The sequence below is a fragment of the Panthera pardus genome, unplaced genomic scaffold (genome assembly GCF_024362965.1).
Source record: "Panthera pardus isolate Hobbes unplaced genomic scaffold, ASM2436296v1 HiC_scaffold_11, whole genome shotgun sequence".
NCBI classification, from domain to species: Eukaryota; Metazoa; Chordata; class Mammalia; order Carnivora; family Felidae; genus Panthera; species Panthera pardus.
Window position 1 is genome coordinate 91,111,607 of NW_026526666.1, and position 17,577 is coordinate 91,129,183.

At 50.6% G+C, this 17,577-nt stretch overlaps 1 protein-coding gene across 4 annotated transcripts in view; it reads left to right on the forward strand.

Annotated features, from left to right (window-relative positions):
- ECE1 (endothelin converting enzyme 1) overlaps positions 1-10,731 on the forward strand; it is a 112,864-nt gene extending 102,133 nt beyond the window's left edge. For all 4 annotated transcript variants that reach the window (XM_019461677.2, XM_053898883.1, XM_053898885.1 and 1 more), the window contains exons 15-19: positions 2,368-2,478; positions 3,165-3,232; positions 4,051-4,241; positions 7,421-7,516; positions 8,172-10,731. In XM_019461677.2, coding sequence (XP_019317222.1) covers positions 2,368-2,478; positions 3,165-3,232; positions 4,051-4,241; positions 7,421-7,516; positions 8,172-8,348 — 643 coding nt within the window. In that variant the 3' untranslated portion in view covers positions 8,349-10,731. The remainder of the gene's footprint in view (positions 1-2,367; positions 2,479-3,164; positions 3,233-4,050; positions 4,242-7,420; positions 7,517-8,171) is intronic.
- Positions 10,732-17,577: the final 6,846 nt, after the last annotated feature.

Here is a 17,577-nt window from a genome sequence, read left to right on the forward strand (position 1 = left end):
CTTTATCTGACGCTGTGTTCAATCTATTGCAATACCTTGTTTTGAAATATATAAAGAAAACCTAGCTTCATGCAGACACGAAATTGGAAAAGGCAGGAATGCTTTAGTAGTCTTTTCTTTCTTTTTTTTTTTTATTTATTTTTTTTTAATTTTTTTTTTTTTAACGTTTATTTATTTTTGAGAGAGAGAGAGACAGAGCATGAACGGGGGAGGGTCAGAGAGAGGGAGACACAGAATCCGAAACAGGCTCCAGGCTCTGAGCTGTCAGCATAGAGCCTGACACGGGGCTCGAACTCACGGACCGCGAGATCGTGACCGGACCGCGAGATCGTGACCTGAGCCGAAGTCGGCCGCTTAACCGACTGAGCCACCCAGGCGCCCCAGTCTTTTCTGATACTTGTGCACACTCTTTGTCGATACTACACCAAAACTCAGCAAGTAATAATTTGTTAAAGGTTAATCGCACTGTGGAACCTGAACCCATAGTCATGAACTTTTCCTACTCTGTTACACTAAAACCCATCAGTCTGTCTTGCACTGTGAATGGATCTTGTAGCCAGCCCTAATTTGTAACATCACACATCGGTCATTTGGGAAACAACGGCCCCGCTGACTTTTACATACCTTCCCCCCAAATCCACATTTGTTCATATCACTGTTGACCTCCTGAGAAAAGTCTTTAAGTATTGGGAAGCTGTCAAGTTTGGAGGGACTGATACAAGTTCTTGTAATTTCACTAATTAAGTAATTAATTTTGCTTGAAACTTCAAAGTTTCTTTTTAATTTTTAAAAAATTCTGCGGCGCCTGGATGGCTCAATCGGTTAAGCATCTGACTTCGGATCAGGTCATGATCTCAACGGTTCATGAATTCAGGCCCCTCATCAGGCTCCGTGCTCATCGTGTGGAGCCTGCTTGGGATTCTCTCTCTCTCTCTCTCTCTCTCTCTGCCCCTCCCCAACTCACAATTTCTCTCTCTCTCAAAATAAATCAATAAACTTAATTTTTTTTTTTTTTAGTTTTTTAGTTTTTATTTTTGTAAGTAAGCTCTATACCCAAGCTCTGTTTTTGTAAGTAAGCTCATAACCCATAGATCAAGAGTTGCATGCTGTGGGGGGCACCTGGGTGGCTCAGTCAGTTAAGCATCCGGCTTCAGCTCAGGTCATGATCTCACAGTTCGTGGGTTTGAGCCCTGCATCAGGTTCTGTGTGGACAGCTCAGAGCCTGGAGCCTGCTTTGAATACAGTGTCTCCCTCTCTCTCTCTGCCCCTTCCCTGCTTGCACTCTCTCTCTCTCCCTCTCTGTCTCTCAAAAATAAGTAAATATTTAAAAAAAGAAAAAAAGATGTTCCTAAATGGGGCGTCTGCATGGCTCAGTTCAGTTAAGCCATTGACTCTTGATTTCAGCTCGGATCATGATCTCACAGTTCGTGAGTTCGAGCCCCCATTGGGCTCCACATTCACAGTGTGGAGCCTGCTTGGAATTCTCAATCTCTCTCTCTCTCTCTCTCTCTCTCTCTCTCTCTCTCTCTCTCTGCCTCTCTGCCTCCCCACCCACCCAAAATAAGTAAATAAACTTGAAAGAAAGAAAGAGAGAGAGAGAGAGAGAGAGAGAGAGAGAGAGAGAAGGGAGCAAGGAAGAAAGAAAAATGTTCCCAAATGGAATGGGGTTTTTCTTCCTGGTGAGGAGCATGGTGACCACTGGAGCAGCTGGGCCCCTGTCTTGAGTCACACTTAGGCTCCAGCAGCTTTACCCACTGTTGCAAATGTCAACATGTCACAAAGGCAAGTAAACGATTTAACATTATCATGAAAATAGCTTTGACCTTGCAGACCCCCCCCCCAAGGGAATTGAGGGCCCCTCCCAGTGTCCACAGACCACACTTCGAGAGATGCTTTGCAGCAGTGGCCTTCCTTCCTTCCTTCCTTCCTTCCTTCCTTCCTTCCTTCCTTTTTTAATTTTAATGTTTGTTTTTGAGAGACAGACAGAGCATGAGCAGGGGAGAGGCAGAGAGAGAGGGAGACAGAATCCGAAGCAGGCTCCAGGCTCTGAGCTGTCAGCACAGAGCCCGACACAGGGCTTGAACTTACGGACTGTGAGATCATGACCCGAGCCGAAGTTGGATTCTTAACTGACTGAGCCACCCAGGCGCCCGTGGCCTGTCTCTCTTTGTAAGAGGCTCACTGTTCCTCCGTGTGTGTGACATCGGATTTCACCAATCCCTTGTCTGCAGACAGTTGGGGTTTTTCTGGCTTTTCCCTCCAAAACAGTGATGCTAAGGATGTCCTTGTACTTGTGTGCACTTGGGGCCGGGGTTAAGGCTCCTGATGTCCTCCAGACCGGCTGACCCCACCTGTGTGTCCTTGCAGGTGGAGCATGACTCCGCCCATGGTCAACGCCTACTACTCGCCCACCAAGAATGAGATCGTGTTTCCTGCCGGCATCCTGCAGGCGCCATTCTACACCCGCTCCTCACCCAAGTAGGATGCTTGGGGTGCTCCCGTCCCGTCTCCTTCCCCTGCCCCTCAGTGGACGCCCGGCCCAGCCCTGTGGCCCACAGCCACACTGAGTGCTCTTTGTCCCAGTGGCCCGGGCAGCTTGGGACGTCCACTCCCCCCCCGCCCCCCACCCCGTGCTTCCCTCCAGGGGTCTCCAGGATCCAGAAGCCCTTCCACAGTGGGGATTTGGGGGCATGTCATGGAGTCAGGAGCCCCATCTAGGGGAATTCTCCTCCAATGGTATCTTAGAGCCATCACGGCCGGGGAGGTGGAGGGGTGAGGGCCCTGTCTCACACAGACAAGGTATGGGGCCCTGAGTTTGAATCCCAGGTCTGCTCTTTGCTCACTGCGTGGCCCGTGGACAATGTGATCAAGCCATTCCAAGTGGCTTGCTCATTCATAGATCGGTCATTAATGCCGAACGCTTTTGAGGGGACCAAAGAGGACAGTGCCGTTCTGTGGAGCATCACATACAGTGCTTGGCACCCACTGGGCACAGGCTGACTACAGCCCGCTTGCCCAGCCTCTCCGTGGCCTCAGGGGACTGGCTGGAAGTTCAAGCTGCGGCCATGTCCCTGCAGAGCGCCACAGGACCCTGCTGTTTCTCCAGACACAGGAAGCCGTGTCCCCTTGTGACGTCACCCTCACTCTTGTTTCCTCCCCTCCAGGGCCTTAAACTTTGGTGGCATTGGTGTTGTCGTGGGCCACGAGCTGACTCATGCTTTTGATGATCAAGGTACGACTCCCTGGGGCCCCCTTCAGACCGGGCACATTGACTCCTGGCCCCACTGCTTCTGCTTTGCTCTCGTCGCTTCCAACAGTCTGGAGGCAGATGGATCTGGGTTCAGTCCTAGCCCTGCCTCCCGTCATCTGAATGAACTTTAACAAGTCCTGTCATTCTCCAGGCCTCCTCGTCCTTGTCTGTGAAGTGGGCATGGCAATTCCGACCTCATGGGGTGATTGTGGGGACTGTGTCAGACACAGGGGTTCCTGGGAGGTGTCCCATACTCAGGAGTGGGTGTTAGTAGCCCTCAGGGAGCACAATTTCTCCTCCACTCCAGAGACTTCTCTGGCCCCACCGCCAGCAGAGGAGTTGAAGTCATTCACCTCCTCATCAGAAAATGTCCAGAATTCTCATTCCCTCCTGCCTTGGGGATTCCAAGGCCAAAAAGGAAGAGGCGGGACTTTAGAGGCCGGGGCCTGTCTGTGACCCCAATGCTGCTGGCTCCATTTACCCCTTCCTGGGCTCAGGGAACAAGGCCCTTCGCCAGCCTTGACAATGACTCCCGCTCCGCTGAAATTGTGGACAAGCTGACCCTTGGCCTGCATCCCGTTCCTCCATTCTCTCACCCCCACCTGCCACCCAGCCCACCTGGCTCATCCTCCCAGCTCCTCTGGCCCCCAGACCGGCACCATCTCCCCAGTGCTGGTGGGTAGCAGGGAGGTGGACGGGTGGAGCCATTTCTCACTGGGAGGAGAGGCTCCGTTAGCAGCTACGCGTGCCAGCTCTGCCTCTCCTTCCCCTTGACCTGACGCTTCCTTCTGAACCCACAGGACGAGAGTACGACAAGGATGGGAACCTTCGGCCCTGGTGGAAGAACTCATCCGTGGAGGCTTTCAAGCAGCAGACCGAGTGCATGGTGGGCCAGTACAGCAACTACAGTGTGAACGGGGAGCCAGTGAACGGCCGGCACACCCTCGGGGAGAACATCGCCGACAACGGGGGCCTCAAGGCGGCCTATCGGGTAAGAGCTCACCCCCCGCACATGCCCCGGCCCAAGTCTGGGTCTGTGCAGGTGTCTCCTCAGTAAAGGGTCATTAGAGACCAGCTTGGGCAGACTGTAGCCACTCCATGAGCTGTTTCCCCGTCTGCAAAATGGACGAGAACTGATGGAGAAGCTTGCGGAAGTCCCTAGCACAGAGCGTGGCACACAGAGGGCTTTCCAGCCTTGAGTCTGGCCCAACTAGGAGACATAGGAGAGGGCTTAGGTTGGACCTACCTGACAATCTTTTCAAGGAAAGCCACCACTAATTCACACAGCAGTGGACCCGGGAGGGAAGGGGAGGGGGGACACCGTCATGGAGCCAGTTCTGGGTTCAAGTCCTGGCTCTGGAGTAAGTCACTTAGCCTCCTCGAGCCCCAGTGTGCTTGACTGTGAACACCTACTCCCTACATCGCTGGCGTGGCAGAACGTTGACACAGATAGGGGCATCTGGGTGGCTCAGTCGGTTAAGAGTCTGACTTCAGCTCAGGTCATGATCTCGCAGTTCCTGGGTTTGAGCCCCACGTCGGGCTCTGAGCTGACAGCTCGGAGTCTGAAGCCTGCTTCAGATTCTGTGTCTCCCTCTATCTCTGCCCCTCTCCTGCTTCGCTCTGTCTCTCTCTGTCTCTCAAAAGTGAATAAATGTTTAAAAAAATTTTTTAAAAAAAGAAAGTTGGGCACAGAGTGACACTCCGAAAGGTCAGCTGAGCTGGAAGGGAGAGAGAGCAGAGGCCACGAGAAGAGAAGGAGATGTCTGTCAAAAGAGCAATACAGAGCCTCCTTCTCACTGTGACAGTAAGAGCAGAAATAAATAAATGAGGTGCCATTTATTGAGGCCTTATTTTGTGCCAGACTCTGCTCAGTACCCCCACAACTTTACCATTAGGTATTACAGCCCCCATTTTGCAGGTGAGGAAACTGAGCCCAGAAACACTCAGTAACCTGCCTGAAGTCCAGGAGTCAGTGAAAATGTACTGAAAACCTTCTGCCCACCATGGGCTGCCTTAGGCACTGGAGATTTTGTGCCAAGACAGACAGGAATCATGCTCTCACAAAACTCACAATTTTGTGGGGCAGGGGAGGGGGAAGAAAGCCAATACACAAGTAAACAAATAAGATAATTTCAAGTACTGATAAGACGAAGAATATAAAATAGGGCAAGGTAGTGAAACATAAGGGGGGAGGGTGGTCAGGGTAGGCCTTCTGGAGGGGATGACATTGGAATTGAGACCTTGAATGACGAGGAAGAGGCAGGGAAAGCTGGAATAGAATAGTCCGTGCAAATGGACACAGCCCGGCATGGTCAAAGACAGGAAGACAGGCAGGGGTGGAGCGGAGGGAGGGGATGTTGGAGGAGTGATCGGGATCAGAGCTCACCAGGTCTGGGTCAACGGCTTCAGGAGCTTGGGTTTTGGGGTGCCTGGGTAGCTCAGTCGGTTAAGCGTCCGACTTCGGCTCAGGTCACGATCTCACGGTCCGTGAGTTCGAGCCCCGCATCAGGCTCTGGGCTGATGGCTCAGAGCCTGGAGCCTGTTTCGGATTCTGTGTCTCCCTCTCTCTCTGACCCTCCCCCGTTCATGCTCTGTCTCTCTCTGTCTCAAAAATAAATAAACGTTAAAAAAAAAAAATTAAAAAAAAAAAGGAGCTTGGGTTTTGTTCTGTACGATGGGAGCTGCCGCACGATTTTTAAAAAGAAGAATGACACGATCTAATTTATCCTTTAAAACAAGGGTCAGCAAACCTACACCCTGTGGGCCAAATCCAGCTTTCAGCCTGTTTTTGTAAATAAAAAATTTAGGGGGACACAGCCAGGCCCGTTCACTTCCACGTTGTCTGCAGCTGCTTTCACACTGACAACGCCAGAACTGAGTAGTTTCAACTAGACCCTTTGGCCTCCAAAACTGAAACTATTTACTTCACGGGAAAGTTTGCCAACCCCCACTTTATGAGGATGGCTTAAGATGCTGTGTCAGGAGGGGATTGGAATTGGACCAGCTCGAGGCAAGGAGTCTAGTTAGAAAGCTGTTGTGAGATTATCCGGCAAGAGAAGGGATAAAGCCATGGCAAGGGTAAGAAGTGGTCAGATTTGGATTGTTTGGATGATTGAAAGAGAAGCTCAGGGGGCCTGGCTCCCTCGGTCAGAAGAGTGTGTGACACTTGATCTCGGGGTTGTGAGTTCGAGCCCCACATTGAATGTAGAGATTACTTAACGATAAAATCTGGGGCGCCTGGCTCAGTCGGTTAAGCGTCCGACTTTAGCTCAGGTCATAATCTTGCAGTTCGTGAGTTTAAGCCCCGCATTGGACTCTGTGCTGACAGCTCAGAGCCTGGAGCCCGCTTTGGATTCTGTGTCTCCCTCTCTCTGCTCCTCCCCCCGCTCATGCTCTGTCTCTCTGTCTCTCTCTCAAGAATAAATACTAAAAAATTTTTTTAATAAAATCTTTTTTAAATTATTTATTTATTTATTCTGAGAGAGAGAGAGGGAGAGAGAGCAGGGGAGGCACAGAAAGGGAGGGAGAGAGAAAGAATCCCAAGCAGGTTCCGTGCTGTCAGCACAGAGCCCGACGTGGGGCTCGATCCTACGAAATGTGAGATCATGACTTGAGCTGAAATCAAGAGTTGAATGCTCAACCAACTGAGCCACCCAGGCGCCCCCAAAATGAAATCTTTAAAAAAACAAAAGGAAGAAAGAAAAAAAGAGAAGCTCAAAGAACTCTGGGGCTGGAGTCTGAGTAACTAGACGGTTGGTGGTACCATTTACTGTGGTGGGAAGGCATATGTGCGTGCACGTGCGTGTGCGTGTGCGTGGGCGTGTACAACCTCTCATTCCGCTGTGCCATGTTAGCTCTGGGATGCATCGTGGAAATCCAGCTGAAGCAGTTGAATAAACAAGTCAGGGAAGAGGCTGGAGCTGGAAGGAGGCACTTGAGAGCTGTGGGCGTGTCGGTGGTATCTAAGCCGTAGGGTTGAACGCGCTCCCCTTCAGGATGAGTGCGGGTGAAGATCACTCCTCTAGCCTGAGCTGAGGTCCAGACTCCGCAGTGTGAGTCCCCGCCCCAGCAGGGTAGAGCTTCCCGGGATCTCCCGCACTGGCCCTCCATTGTCGCCCTGTTTGCTCCTGTGTCGAGGGAGCCACTGAGCTTTGTTTTCTCTGCTCCCAGGCCTACCAGAACTGGGTGGAGAAGAACGGGGCTGAGCAAACGTTGCCCACCCTGGGCCTCACCAACAACCAGCTCTTCTTCCTGGGCTTTGCACAGGTGAGTTTGTTAGAGGAAAAAAACGCCAAACTCAGGCACATTCTGCCATCTTGAAGCTCCAAGAGCTCCGAGAGCCAAAAGGCAAGTTCCCCTCAATTGATAACCTTCTAGTTCATTGGCCCGTCCATCGGGCATCCAGTTTGTAAGGTGAGCTTCCTGCCATTAGAGAAATCCAGTGAATGCCATTAAAAGGTCTCCAGTATCAGGTAGATGAGAGGACAGGTAAGTGCTAAGGGCCTCCTGGTTCAGGGATTCTAGAAGTTTCCTGAACTCAAAATGCCCCAGGATGTCCCTTGAGTTGGCATTAATGTATAGTCTTCTGTTGGTGCCCAGAGCCATAGTTTTTTGTTCTGCCCAGGAGGTGAGTGATGTGGACTCAGTTCAAGGTTTTCAGACTGGTTTTAGGGCAGAACCTTTTGTTCAGATGAAATCTAATGCAGAGGCCCAGGACAGACCCAGGTAACTGCAGTAGAGGATGCTGGGATGGGGGACATCCCAGCCCAGCGTCTCTTCCCCACACGCTCGGCAGCCCCAGCTGACTCCCGAGGCTCTCAGAACCAGGCGGGGGCCCATCCCCCTACTGCCGTGGACGGGGGCAGTCCGGCGGCCTCAGGGCCCCATAGTGACCCAGCTTCTCCTTTGTTGCCTCACAAAGGTCTGGTGCTCTGTCCGCACGCCCGAGAGCTCCCACGAAGGCCTCATCACCGATCCTCACAGCCCCTCCCGCTTCCGGGTCATTGGCTCCGTCTCCAACTCCAAGGAGTTCTCAGAACACTTCCACTGCCCCCCTGGCTCGCCCATGAACCCTCATCACAAGTGCGAAGTCTGGTGAGGGTGGGAGCACCTCGAGCCGAGACAGAGGATGAGCCCCCAGGTGGGGCCAACAAGGCCATCTCTCCATCCAGCGTCCAGGGCACCGCCCCGCCCCCCTGGCCACCCAGGGCCCCCCTACCCCGCACTGGAGGGTTTTCAGCCGGAACTGAGCCTACGATGTGGGTTCTCAACACAATCCGAGATTCGATCCCCTGTGAAGACCCTGGCATCCCAGGCACATGTGCGTCAACTCCGGTGGGCATTTGGGTATCAGGCTGGTTGCTCACCAGGCCTGGGCCCCACGCTGACAAGGGCAGTGGACGCAACCCCCCGCCCACATCCGGAGCCAGAAGCACCAGAAATGCCACTGTGTCAAATGCTTTAAAGATATATTTTTGGGGAAACTATTTTTTAAACATTGTGGAATACACTGGAAATGTTCAGGGAAATAATGAATTTAAAACACTTTTTTTTTTTTTAAGGAAAGGATTGGTATATTTATTATATTCTGTTTTTCTAAATAACCTGTGGATAAGGGAAGCCCCACTGATTTACCCCTCTCCTCCTCACTCGCCGTGAGGTCGCCTGAGGCAGCCATCCCCAGCCACTGAGCGCGTCCCCAAGTAGAGAGCTGCCCTTGGCATTTACAGTTTCAGCCTCTGTCACCTGGTTTTGTGGTCACAGGGTGTAGAGAGGAGAGGTGTGGAGGCCAGGAAGGGGCAGAGGCCAGCTCATGGGCACCGCCCCTCGCAGCTTGCCTGCCTCTGTCCCCAGAGTCCAACAGTGGGAACCCCAACTAGGACGGTCTGATCCCCAAAGTTGCAGCAGGGAATTGATGGCTGCAGCAGGATGAGGCCAGGTCATGGCCTTCAAACCCATCGTGGGGCACCCCGATGCCCTGGCCCGGACAGCAGAAGGCCTGTAAGACCTGGCCCTCCATCAGATCCTCTCTGCCATGCCGTAGATAGCCCCTCTCTGTCCCTCTTCTGGCCTCTGCATGTGTGTCCCAGGGTCTGGTTCCCTGTCTACAGCAGCCCTCCCAGCCTGGCCACTTCAGGGTCTGCCTTGCTGACCCGTTTCTGCAGAGGAAGGAGAAAAGAGAAGACCGCTCTCCTGTCCCACAGGGCCCAGATCCTCCCTCTGAGCTCCGTCCTGCACCCCTGGCCCGGGTTTGGCTCCAGGGACCACATGCAGCCCCGCCTGCCCGCCCTCCATCTCCAGTGCCTTATCTGAGGCTGCAGCCCAGGCTCTACCCCAAGGAGACAACCCCCTACCAGGTGCCCCTTTGCTTCCTCAGTGAAGCCTTCAAGTGTCCTGACTATAATGCAAGGCCATACCCCCTACTCCCAGTGCCCACAGAGCTGCCCCTCACAGCGCCCTGGGAGCTCTAGCCTACAGGGCAGTGGCACCAAGGTCAGGAATCTGAAGGACTCCTGAACTTGCCCTGAGCCCCATCCCACCCTCAGCCCCTTGGGTTGAATCAAGACGATACTTGTAACTAGAGGGACTCCTCATCTGGAGATGTTTTCAGCCAAGGCAGACTGAGGAAAAGGTTCCCCCAATGTGATCAGTCTAGCCTGTGGGGTCAGGGAACCAGGAGTGGCTTCCCTCCTTGAAACTGTGGTGCAGGCGCTCTCTCTGGGGGAAGCAGGCACCTGTGACTGAGGCCAGAGCAGCCAGTGCTCACCCTGGCTCTCCCTTCTCGGCAGCCCACGGCCTGGTCGTGCCCCGTCACCTCACCCCGGAAGTTAGAATCCTCCCTGCTCAAGAGGACCAGCCAGATCAGCCTTGGCACTGAGGTGGGGTGGGGTCCAGATGAGGCCCCTGGTCCCCGCAAGCAGCAGTCCTGCTCGCTTTTCAGAGACGTAGGACAGGAGCCAGAGAAGGAGCTAGAGTTGGGGGCTTCCACACAGAGTTTGGATTTCCCAGCCCTAGTGCCCTCCAGGTACCTCCTCTACCCGCCTCGTCCTGCCTTCCCGCCTTCCCCGTGGGCGGTCACAGTCCTCAGGGGTGTCTGTCCTCACCTTGGGCTGGGACCTCCCAACCAGAAGCAAGTGTCCCAGAGCTGAGGGTCCAGCCAGAGGGAATGTAGACCACATTCATTTCTTCAGGGTGTCCTGGGAATAGGCAGGGGCCAAGGGGGAGGAGGGCTCAGGCCCAGCAGGGACAGAAGCAAAGGGATCACCCCCACTGTCCCTGCCGAGCTGAAAACAAGGCTGAGGTGGACAGCTGCCCCGTGAGAGACCCCTCCCCTGAGGCCCGGGAGCCATAGGTCTGGCTTCTCTGCGGCTACTTGGATGTGGGGTTTGGGGCTGGGAATCTATTTTTTGTATTCTTACGTTTTGTGCTACTGTAGTTTCGGTGTGGCACTATTGTAACTGAAATAAACGACTTGTACCGAGCGCCATGTGACTGAGTGTGTGGCCTCCGAGGACAGTGCTTGGAGGCTATGGGAGGGCTCCTGGCCAGCACAGAGCTGCCCACCGTCGCATGTGCATGGGGGCCAGCTGCACCCCTCCCCAGAGCAGAGGACTTGGACCCTGACAAGTGCCAGAAGGTTACTCAGTGCCTGTGCCCATCTGGCCGTCCTTCCTCCATCAATATGATCATGTGAGCACTCCCTGCTAGTGACAATGATGCATGTCCCCACTGTGCCCAAGGGGCATCCTAGAAAAATTGAATTTTCTGTTATCTTGGAGCAAAGAGTGTCGGCAGTGGGTTTCCAGGCCTCAGATGCTTGGCAGGGCAGACAGTAGATGAAATCAGAGAAGTTCAAGGAAAAGTGTCTGACATATACTCATGCCTCCTCCTGAGTTTTGCATACATTCTTCCTTCTCCCTAGAATGTTCTCTGACTTCTCTGCCTGATACACTCCTACTCATCCTTCAATGCCCAGCTCAGCATAACTTCTTCTAGGAAGCCCTTCCTGACCTCCAGTCCAGATCAGGTAGGATCACACAGGCTTCACTCTCCTACCAGAATGTATTAGTGCCAGGGCCTGCCGTAACAGAGTACCACAAACTTGGTGGCTTATTGCAACAAAAATTTATTGTCTCACACTTCTGGAGGCTAGAGTGCAAGATCAAGGGGTCAACAAAGTTGATCCTACTGAAGAATGGGAGGAAGAATCTGTTCCAGGCCTCTTGCCTAGCTTCTGGCAATCTGCTGGCCATCTCTGGCACTCCTTGGCTTATAGAAGCATCACCAATCTCTGCCTTCATCTTTAGATGGTGTTCTCCCTGTGTGCACGTCTGGTATGTGTCTGAATCTCCCCCCCCCCCTTTTCATAAGGACACCAGTCATATTAGATCAGGGCCCACCCTGATAACCTCATTTTAACTAATTACATCTGCAATGATCCTAGAAGATCATATTCTGAGGAACTGAGGGTTACAACTTCAACATACGAATTTGAGGGGAAACAACTCAACTCATAACACAGAGGTTCCAATTCTCTAGGCTGTGAAGGTGTCTGTACCATCTCCAGCAGCCCAGTGCCTGACACAGACCAGGGATGGAGTAGGGCTCAGTGACTGTTGGGTAAGTATGTGGGTGAGTGGATTGATGGGTGCACAGGTAGATGATGGATGGATGGATGGATGGATGGATGGTTGGAGGAATGGGTGGGTGGATGGATGGATAGGAGAATGGATGGATGGGTGGGTGGGTAGGGGAATGGGTGATGGATGGATGGGTAGGTAGATGTATGGGTGGGTAGGTGGATGGATGGATAAGTGGATGGATGGATGGATGGATGGGAGAATGGGTGGGTGGATGAGTGGGTGGATGGTTGGGAAATGGGTGATGGATGGATGCATAGATAGGTATATGGATGGGTGGGTAGGTGGATGGATGGATGGATGGATGGATGGATAAGTGGATGGATGGATGGATGGATGGATGGGAGAATGGGTGGGTGGGTGAGTGGGTGGATGGTTGGGAAATGGGTGATGGATGGATGCATAGATAGGTATATGGATGGGTGGGTAGGTGGATGGATGGATGGATGGATGGATAAGTGGATGAATGGAAGAATGGCTGAACGGACAAATAGTCATAAGTAATATATCATTAAGTGAGCCATCCCACAACACACTAATGCCAGAGAAAACAAGCCCAGTGGGCTGGGGTGACCAGGGAAAACTTGCTGGAGAGCAGAGACTTCAGCTGAGCCTTCAATTCTGAAGGGGGAGAATTGGTGCTCGTACTCTGAACTGGACAGAGTGATGACCTGAGCAAGCACCTATTCAAGGGGCAAAACCCCTCAACCTGCCTTGCTTTAAAAGGAATAAGTCATTTGTCTTAGACTCTATTTCTCTAGCTGTAAAATGGACATTTTTCTCTGCCTTCTCTTTGTTGTGACCCACAAATACTGGGGAGATGTGCGGATGCTTGAGAGACAGTGATACACTTTGAACCCCTCACAACATTCACACTAGGTGTGTGCCTGCCCCACGCGTACATGAGCTTATACATAACCCAGTGTCTCTCATCTGGACAGCTCAGCCTTATCCCCTCCAACTGTCTTCAGGAGAGCAACCTATTTAAAGATCACATCACTCCCCTTCACTGCATTTACTTGCCCTAGGACCTGGGCTCTGCCCAAATTGCCCCCGCCAGAGCTCCCCCTTGCCACCTTGAGCCTCCTTTCTGCACCTTCAATAGTCCCTGTCCTTCCCTGCCTGTCCCTCAGATTAGAATGTCCTCCATACACCCTTGCCAACGAATGAATGAACATATGCGTTTTTTCTTAAAGCTTCCACATGTGTGCCTACTGCGAATCAAGCCGTGTGCCGTGTCCTTGCACATCCTCTCCTTGAATGCTTACAGTAATTTCCTAAGACAGGTGCTTTAGCACCCAGATCACAGGGGAATGGGGGCAGAGCTGAGTTCTGAACTCAGGCTGCTGGCAAGGAGCTGCCTGGGAAAATATGAGAGGTTCCTAAGGAATAATGATGGCCTGGGGACCACACACACGCACACACACATGCACACACACTGAGGTGCCAAAGAGAGATGCCATTTTTCCCTGCAGTGGGCTGTCTTCCTGCTCCTCCCCTTTTCCCAATGACCCAGTGAACAGGCCCTTCCCTCTCTCCCCTCTGAGCCCTGGGGCCCCTGGCTCCTCCCCTTCCTTCCTTGTAGCAGCTGGTCTTACCCCTCAGCTCAGTGCAAGCCCCCACCCCCAAGCAGGAATTAAAACCCCAGCCTGACCCTACAGGGGTTTATCCTACAGTTGAAAAGATGAAAATACTTGCCAGATGCCACTAGAAAGCAAGTTGAAACCATGGGACTTCTAGCAGTGAGTAATTGTGTGAGCAAAGAGGTTCAGCAGGGGCCCTCTGGGAGGGCTGAAGAACTGCAGAAGGGAGGTAATGAGGGAGCATAAGGCAAGCTGAGGGCAAAGTACAGGCTAACAACACCCCTCCCCCCAAGGTGAGATATGTGTGATATTCCTCAGACACTCCTGGCTGCCCCAGAACAGGGGAAAGGAAAGAAAGCAGATGGTTGACTGATAGAGATCACAGTCCTGCAGGACAGGAGTCTCCTTCAGTTTACAGATAGCTTAGTAAACTGCAAGAAGAAGGCAATCTTATCCATAACCTATTCTCCAGAAATCTATAGACGCCATTTCTTGGAGGCCTAATATCACCCTCATCAAGATGGAAGGGGGTTTAGGTGCTTGCCATGGTGATATGGGAAACAAAGGCAAATGAAAAATTAAATTCCCTTACTGCCTACAGCCCACTGAAGAGTCCTGAAACAGGCAGAGTGACCTCCCTCTAGGAGCTCAGTTGCCTCGATGATGACACCTTGCTAGGGGCAAAAGGGAATCTTGGCTTAACATTATCCTGCCCCAGGATTCTGTGAGCATCCCTGAACACATAAAAATTCCTTTGCAAACTTCCTTTATCTTTAGCCCCCAAGTATATGTTGGCAATTATACTCTAAGCATATGGCCCCTGATATATATCTGAAGGGTCTCATGACTGAGGTTTTACTAAACAGTAATAAATGACGTTTTCCTAACAACAGCTAGCCCCTCAAGGTCCTGGAAACCTTGCTTCCAAAATTCCTTAGAGACTTACGCTGTCCTTAAACCCCTCCCAACCTGAAGGTATATAATTAGTCATTGTTCATAACCCCAGTGCAGCTCTTTCTGCCCACGGGTCCTGTCCCCGTGCTTTAATAAAATCACCTTTTTGCACCAAAGACATCTTCAAGGATTCCTTCTTGGCTGTCAGCTCTGAACCCCCCCCCCATCACCCCAAAACCCCATCAGAGGGACTGAAGAAGACACGAAACTTTAAGGAATCTAGGACAATTATAAACCCAATTTGAAATGGGCCAGACCTTTATGGAGAAAACTATTAAGACTTTTTACTGAAGAGCATGTAAGAAGACCTGAATTAAACACAGGGGAGCACCCTGGCCATGAATGGAAAGGTTCACTGTAATGCAAGGTGTCGACGTTCCCACAAGTTAATCTATAATTTCAGTGTTCTCTCAACCAAAACTCCAAGATCATTTTTCATGGCACGTGATAAGCCAACTCACATGGAGGAGAAAATGTGCAATGGCCAAGACCATTTTGAAAAAGAACAATGAGGGAGCTGGCCTGTCAGTATCTGTTATAAACTTATAGTAAATAATAAAGTGTGCTGCTGGTGTGTACAGATAGAGGAATGGAATGACTGGAATTTTGGGGAGAGCCAGAAACAATTCTCTGTATATGTGGGTATTAGTATAGGATAAAGGAAGCCCTTTAAATCAGCTGAGAAATGGTGGGCCATCTAACAAGTGGATGTTAGGACATCCACTTGGGAAAAAATGAATCTAGATCTCACCTCCCTCACACAACTCTCACACACAGTCACAGCAATAAATTCTACATGTACTAGAAACCTAAGCTTCATATGCTTTCATATAATCATAAAAGTATTAGATAAAATATAGCAGGATGTGTTTATAACTTTGGGTAAGCACAGCCATCTTTAAAAAGATACAAATAGGGGCGCCTGGGTGGCGCAGTCGGTTAAGCGTCCGACTTGAGCCAGGTCACGATCTCGCGGTCTGTGAGTTCGAGCCCCGCGTCAGGCTCTGGGCTGATGGCTCGGAGCCTGGAGCCTGTTTCCGATTCTGTGTCTCCCTCTCTTTCTGCTCCTCCCCCGTTCATGCTCTGTCTCTCTCTGTCCCAAAAATAAATAAAAAACGTTGAAAAAAAAAATTAAAAAAAAAATAAAATTAAATTAAAAAATAAATAAATAAAAAGATACAAATAGGGGCACCTCGCTGGCTCAGTCGATAGAGCATGTGACTCTTGATCTCAAGGTTGTAAGTTTGAGCCCCATGTTGGGTGTAGAGATTACTTTTTTAAAAAAATGTCTTAGAAAAAAGAAAAAAGAAAAGAAATACAAATTCAGAGCATTTCAAACTGACAAAAATTATCTTCCCAAAATAAAAAAAAAAAAAAGCTGAAGAAAACTGTAACATGATACTCTAGACTGAATTAAATATCCTCAAGCAGGTGGGGATATGGGAAAACACCTTAAATCAAATACAGAAACTTGGGGCACCTGGCTGGCTCAGTCGGTGGAGCAGGTGACTCTTGATTTTGGAGTTACGAGTTCAAGCCCCACGTTGGGTGTAGAGTACGTAAATAAATAAAACTTAAAAAAATAGTAACTGAATGGGCTTGACTCACTTATTAAAATTGTTATTATTATTTTTAAAGATTTTATTTTTAAGTAATCTGTACACCCAACATGGGACTTGAACTCACAACCCAGAGATCAGGAGTCCAATGCTCTAACAACAGAGCCAGCCAGGCGCCCCTGAAAATTATTTTAAAATTGGCTCATAAAGGGGCACCTGGCTGGCTCCATCAGTGGAGCATACAACTCTTGATCTCAGGGTCCTGAGTTCAAGCCCCATGTTGGGTGTAGAGATGACTTACAAAAAAAAAAAAAAAAAAAGACTCAAAAGCAAAACTCAGTTCTATGGTTTATACAAGAGACACAACCAAAACACAATGAAACAGGGAAGAGTGAAGGGATGGGCACAGATTTATGAGACAAATGGAAACAAGAAAGCAGGGTCTGCAACCCTGATACCAGAATTCAACCAAAATAAAACATTTAGTGAGACAAAGAGAGACACGTTGTAATGCTAAAAGCCACGTTTCACAACGAAGATACAACAGTGATGGAGATCTATGCACGGAATGACACATCAATCCTCTCTACCTAAGACAAAAGCCAACTTGTAACAGCACTCCAGAAGGCCATAAGGGTGGGCTTGGAGAGAGAAGGTAATGTAGTGGGAGTAAGGGTTGTGGGTATTTGGGCCACTTCCTCATACAATTACTTGTATCTCCAGGGCTTTCCTCAAGCCCAGTGTCAAATATACAAGCCCAATTTGATAATGAGCGTACCGCCCACTTTTCTGGCTTGGTGGATCAGACAATACCCAATCCGTGATGAGCAGCTCAGATTGTGTGGTAACGTGGGGGCCCATGGTCATGTGCCCAGTTGCAAGCCAAAAGTTGTTTCTCAAAAAAAGTGTAGATATCCACTCAAGTTGGAAGGGCTGAGTTCCAAAATCCGAAGGGTCTGTGCTAGGATTCAGCTGTAGGCACCTACCATTTCTATCCGCCAGTAAAACTCAAAGCTCCGTGGGACCTGCTGGATCACACGGCCCAACCAGCCTAAGACCTGTTGCAGAGCCTTCTTATGTTCTGGGCTCCACTCAAAACTATCAGCTCATCAGGTGTCCAGGTGGCTCCGTCAGTGGAGTATATGACTCTTGATCTCAGTGTTGTGAGTTCAAGCCCCATGTTGGATGTAGAGATTACTTAAAAAGAAAATCTTTAGGGGCGCCTGGGTGGCTTGGTCGGTTAAGCGTCTGGCTTTGGCTCAGGTCATGATCTCCCGGTTCATGGGTTCGAGCCCTGCATCGGGCTCTGTGCTGACAGCTCAGAGCCTGAAAGGCTGCTTCGGATTCTGTGTCTCCCTCTCTCTGCTCCTCCCCCACTCATGCTCTGTCTTTCTCTCTCAAAAATGAATACATATTACCCCCCAAAAAAATTTTTTTTAATTTAAAGGGACACCTGGGTGGCTCAGGTGGTTGAGCATCTATCTGACTTCAGCTCAGGTCATGATCTCGTAGTTCATGGGTTCGAGCCCCACATCGGGTTTACTGTTGTCCCCCTCTCTCTGCCTCTTCCCTGCTCAAGCTGTCTCTCTCAA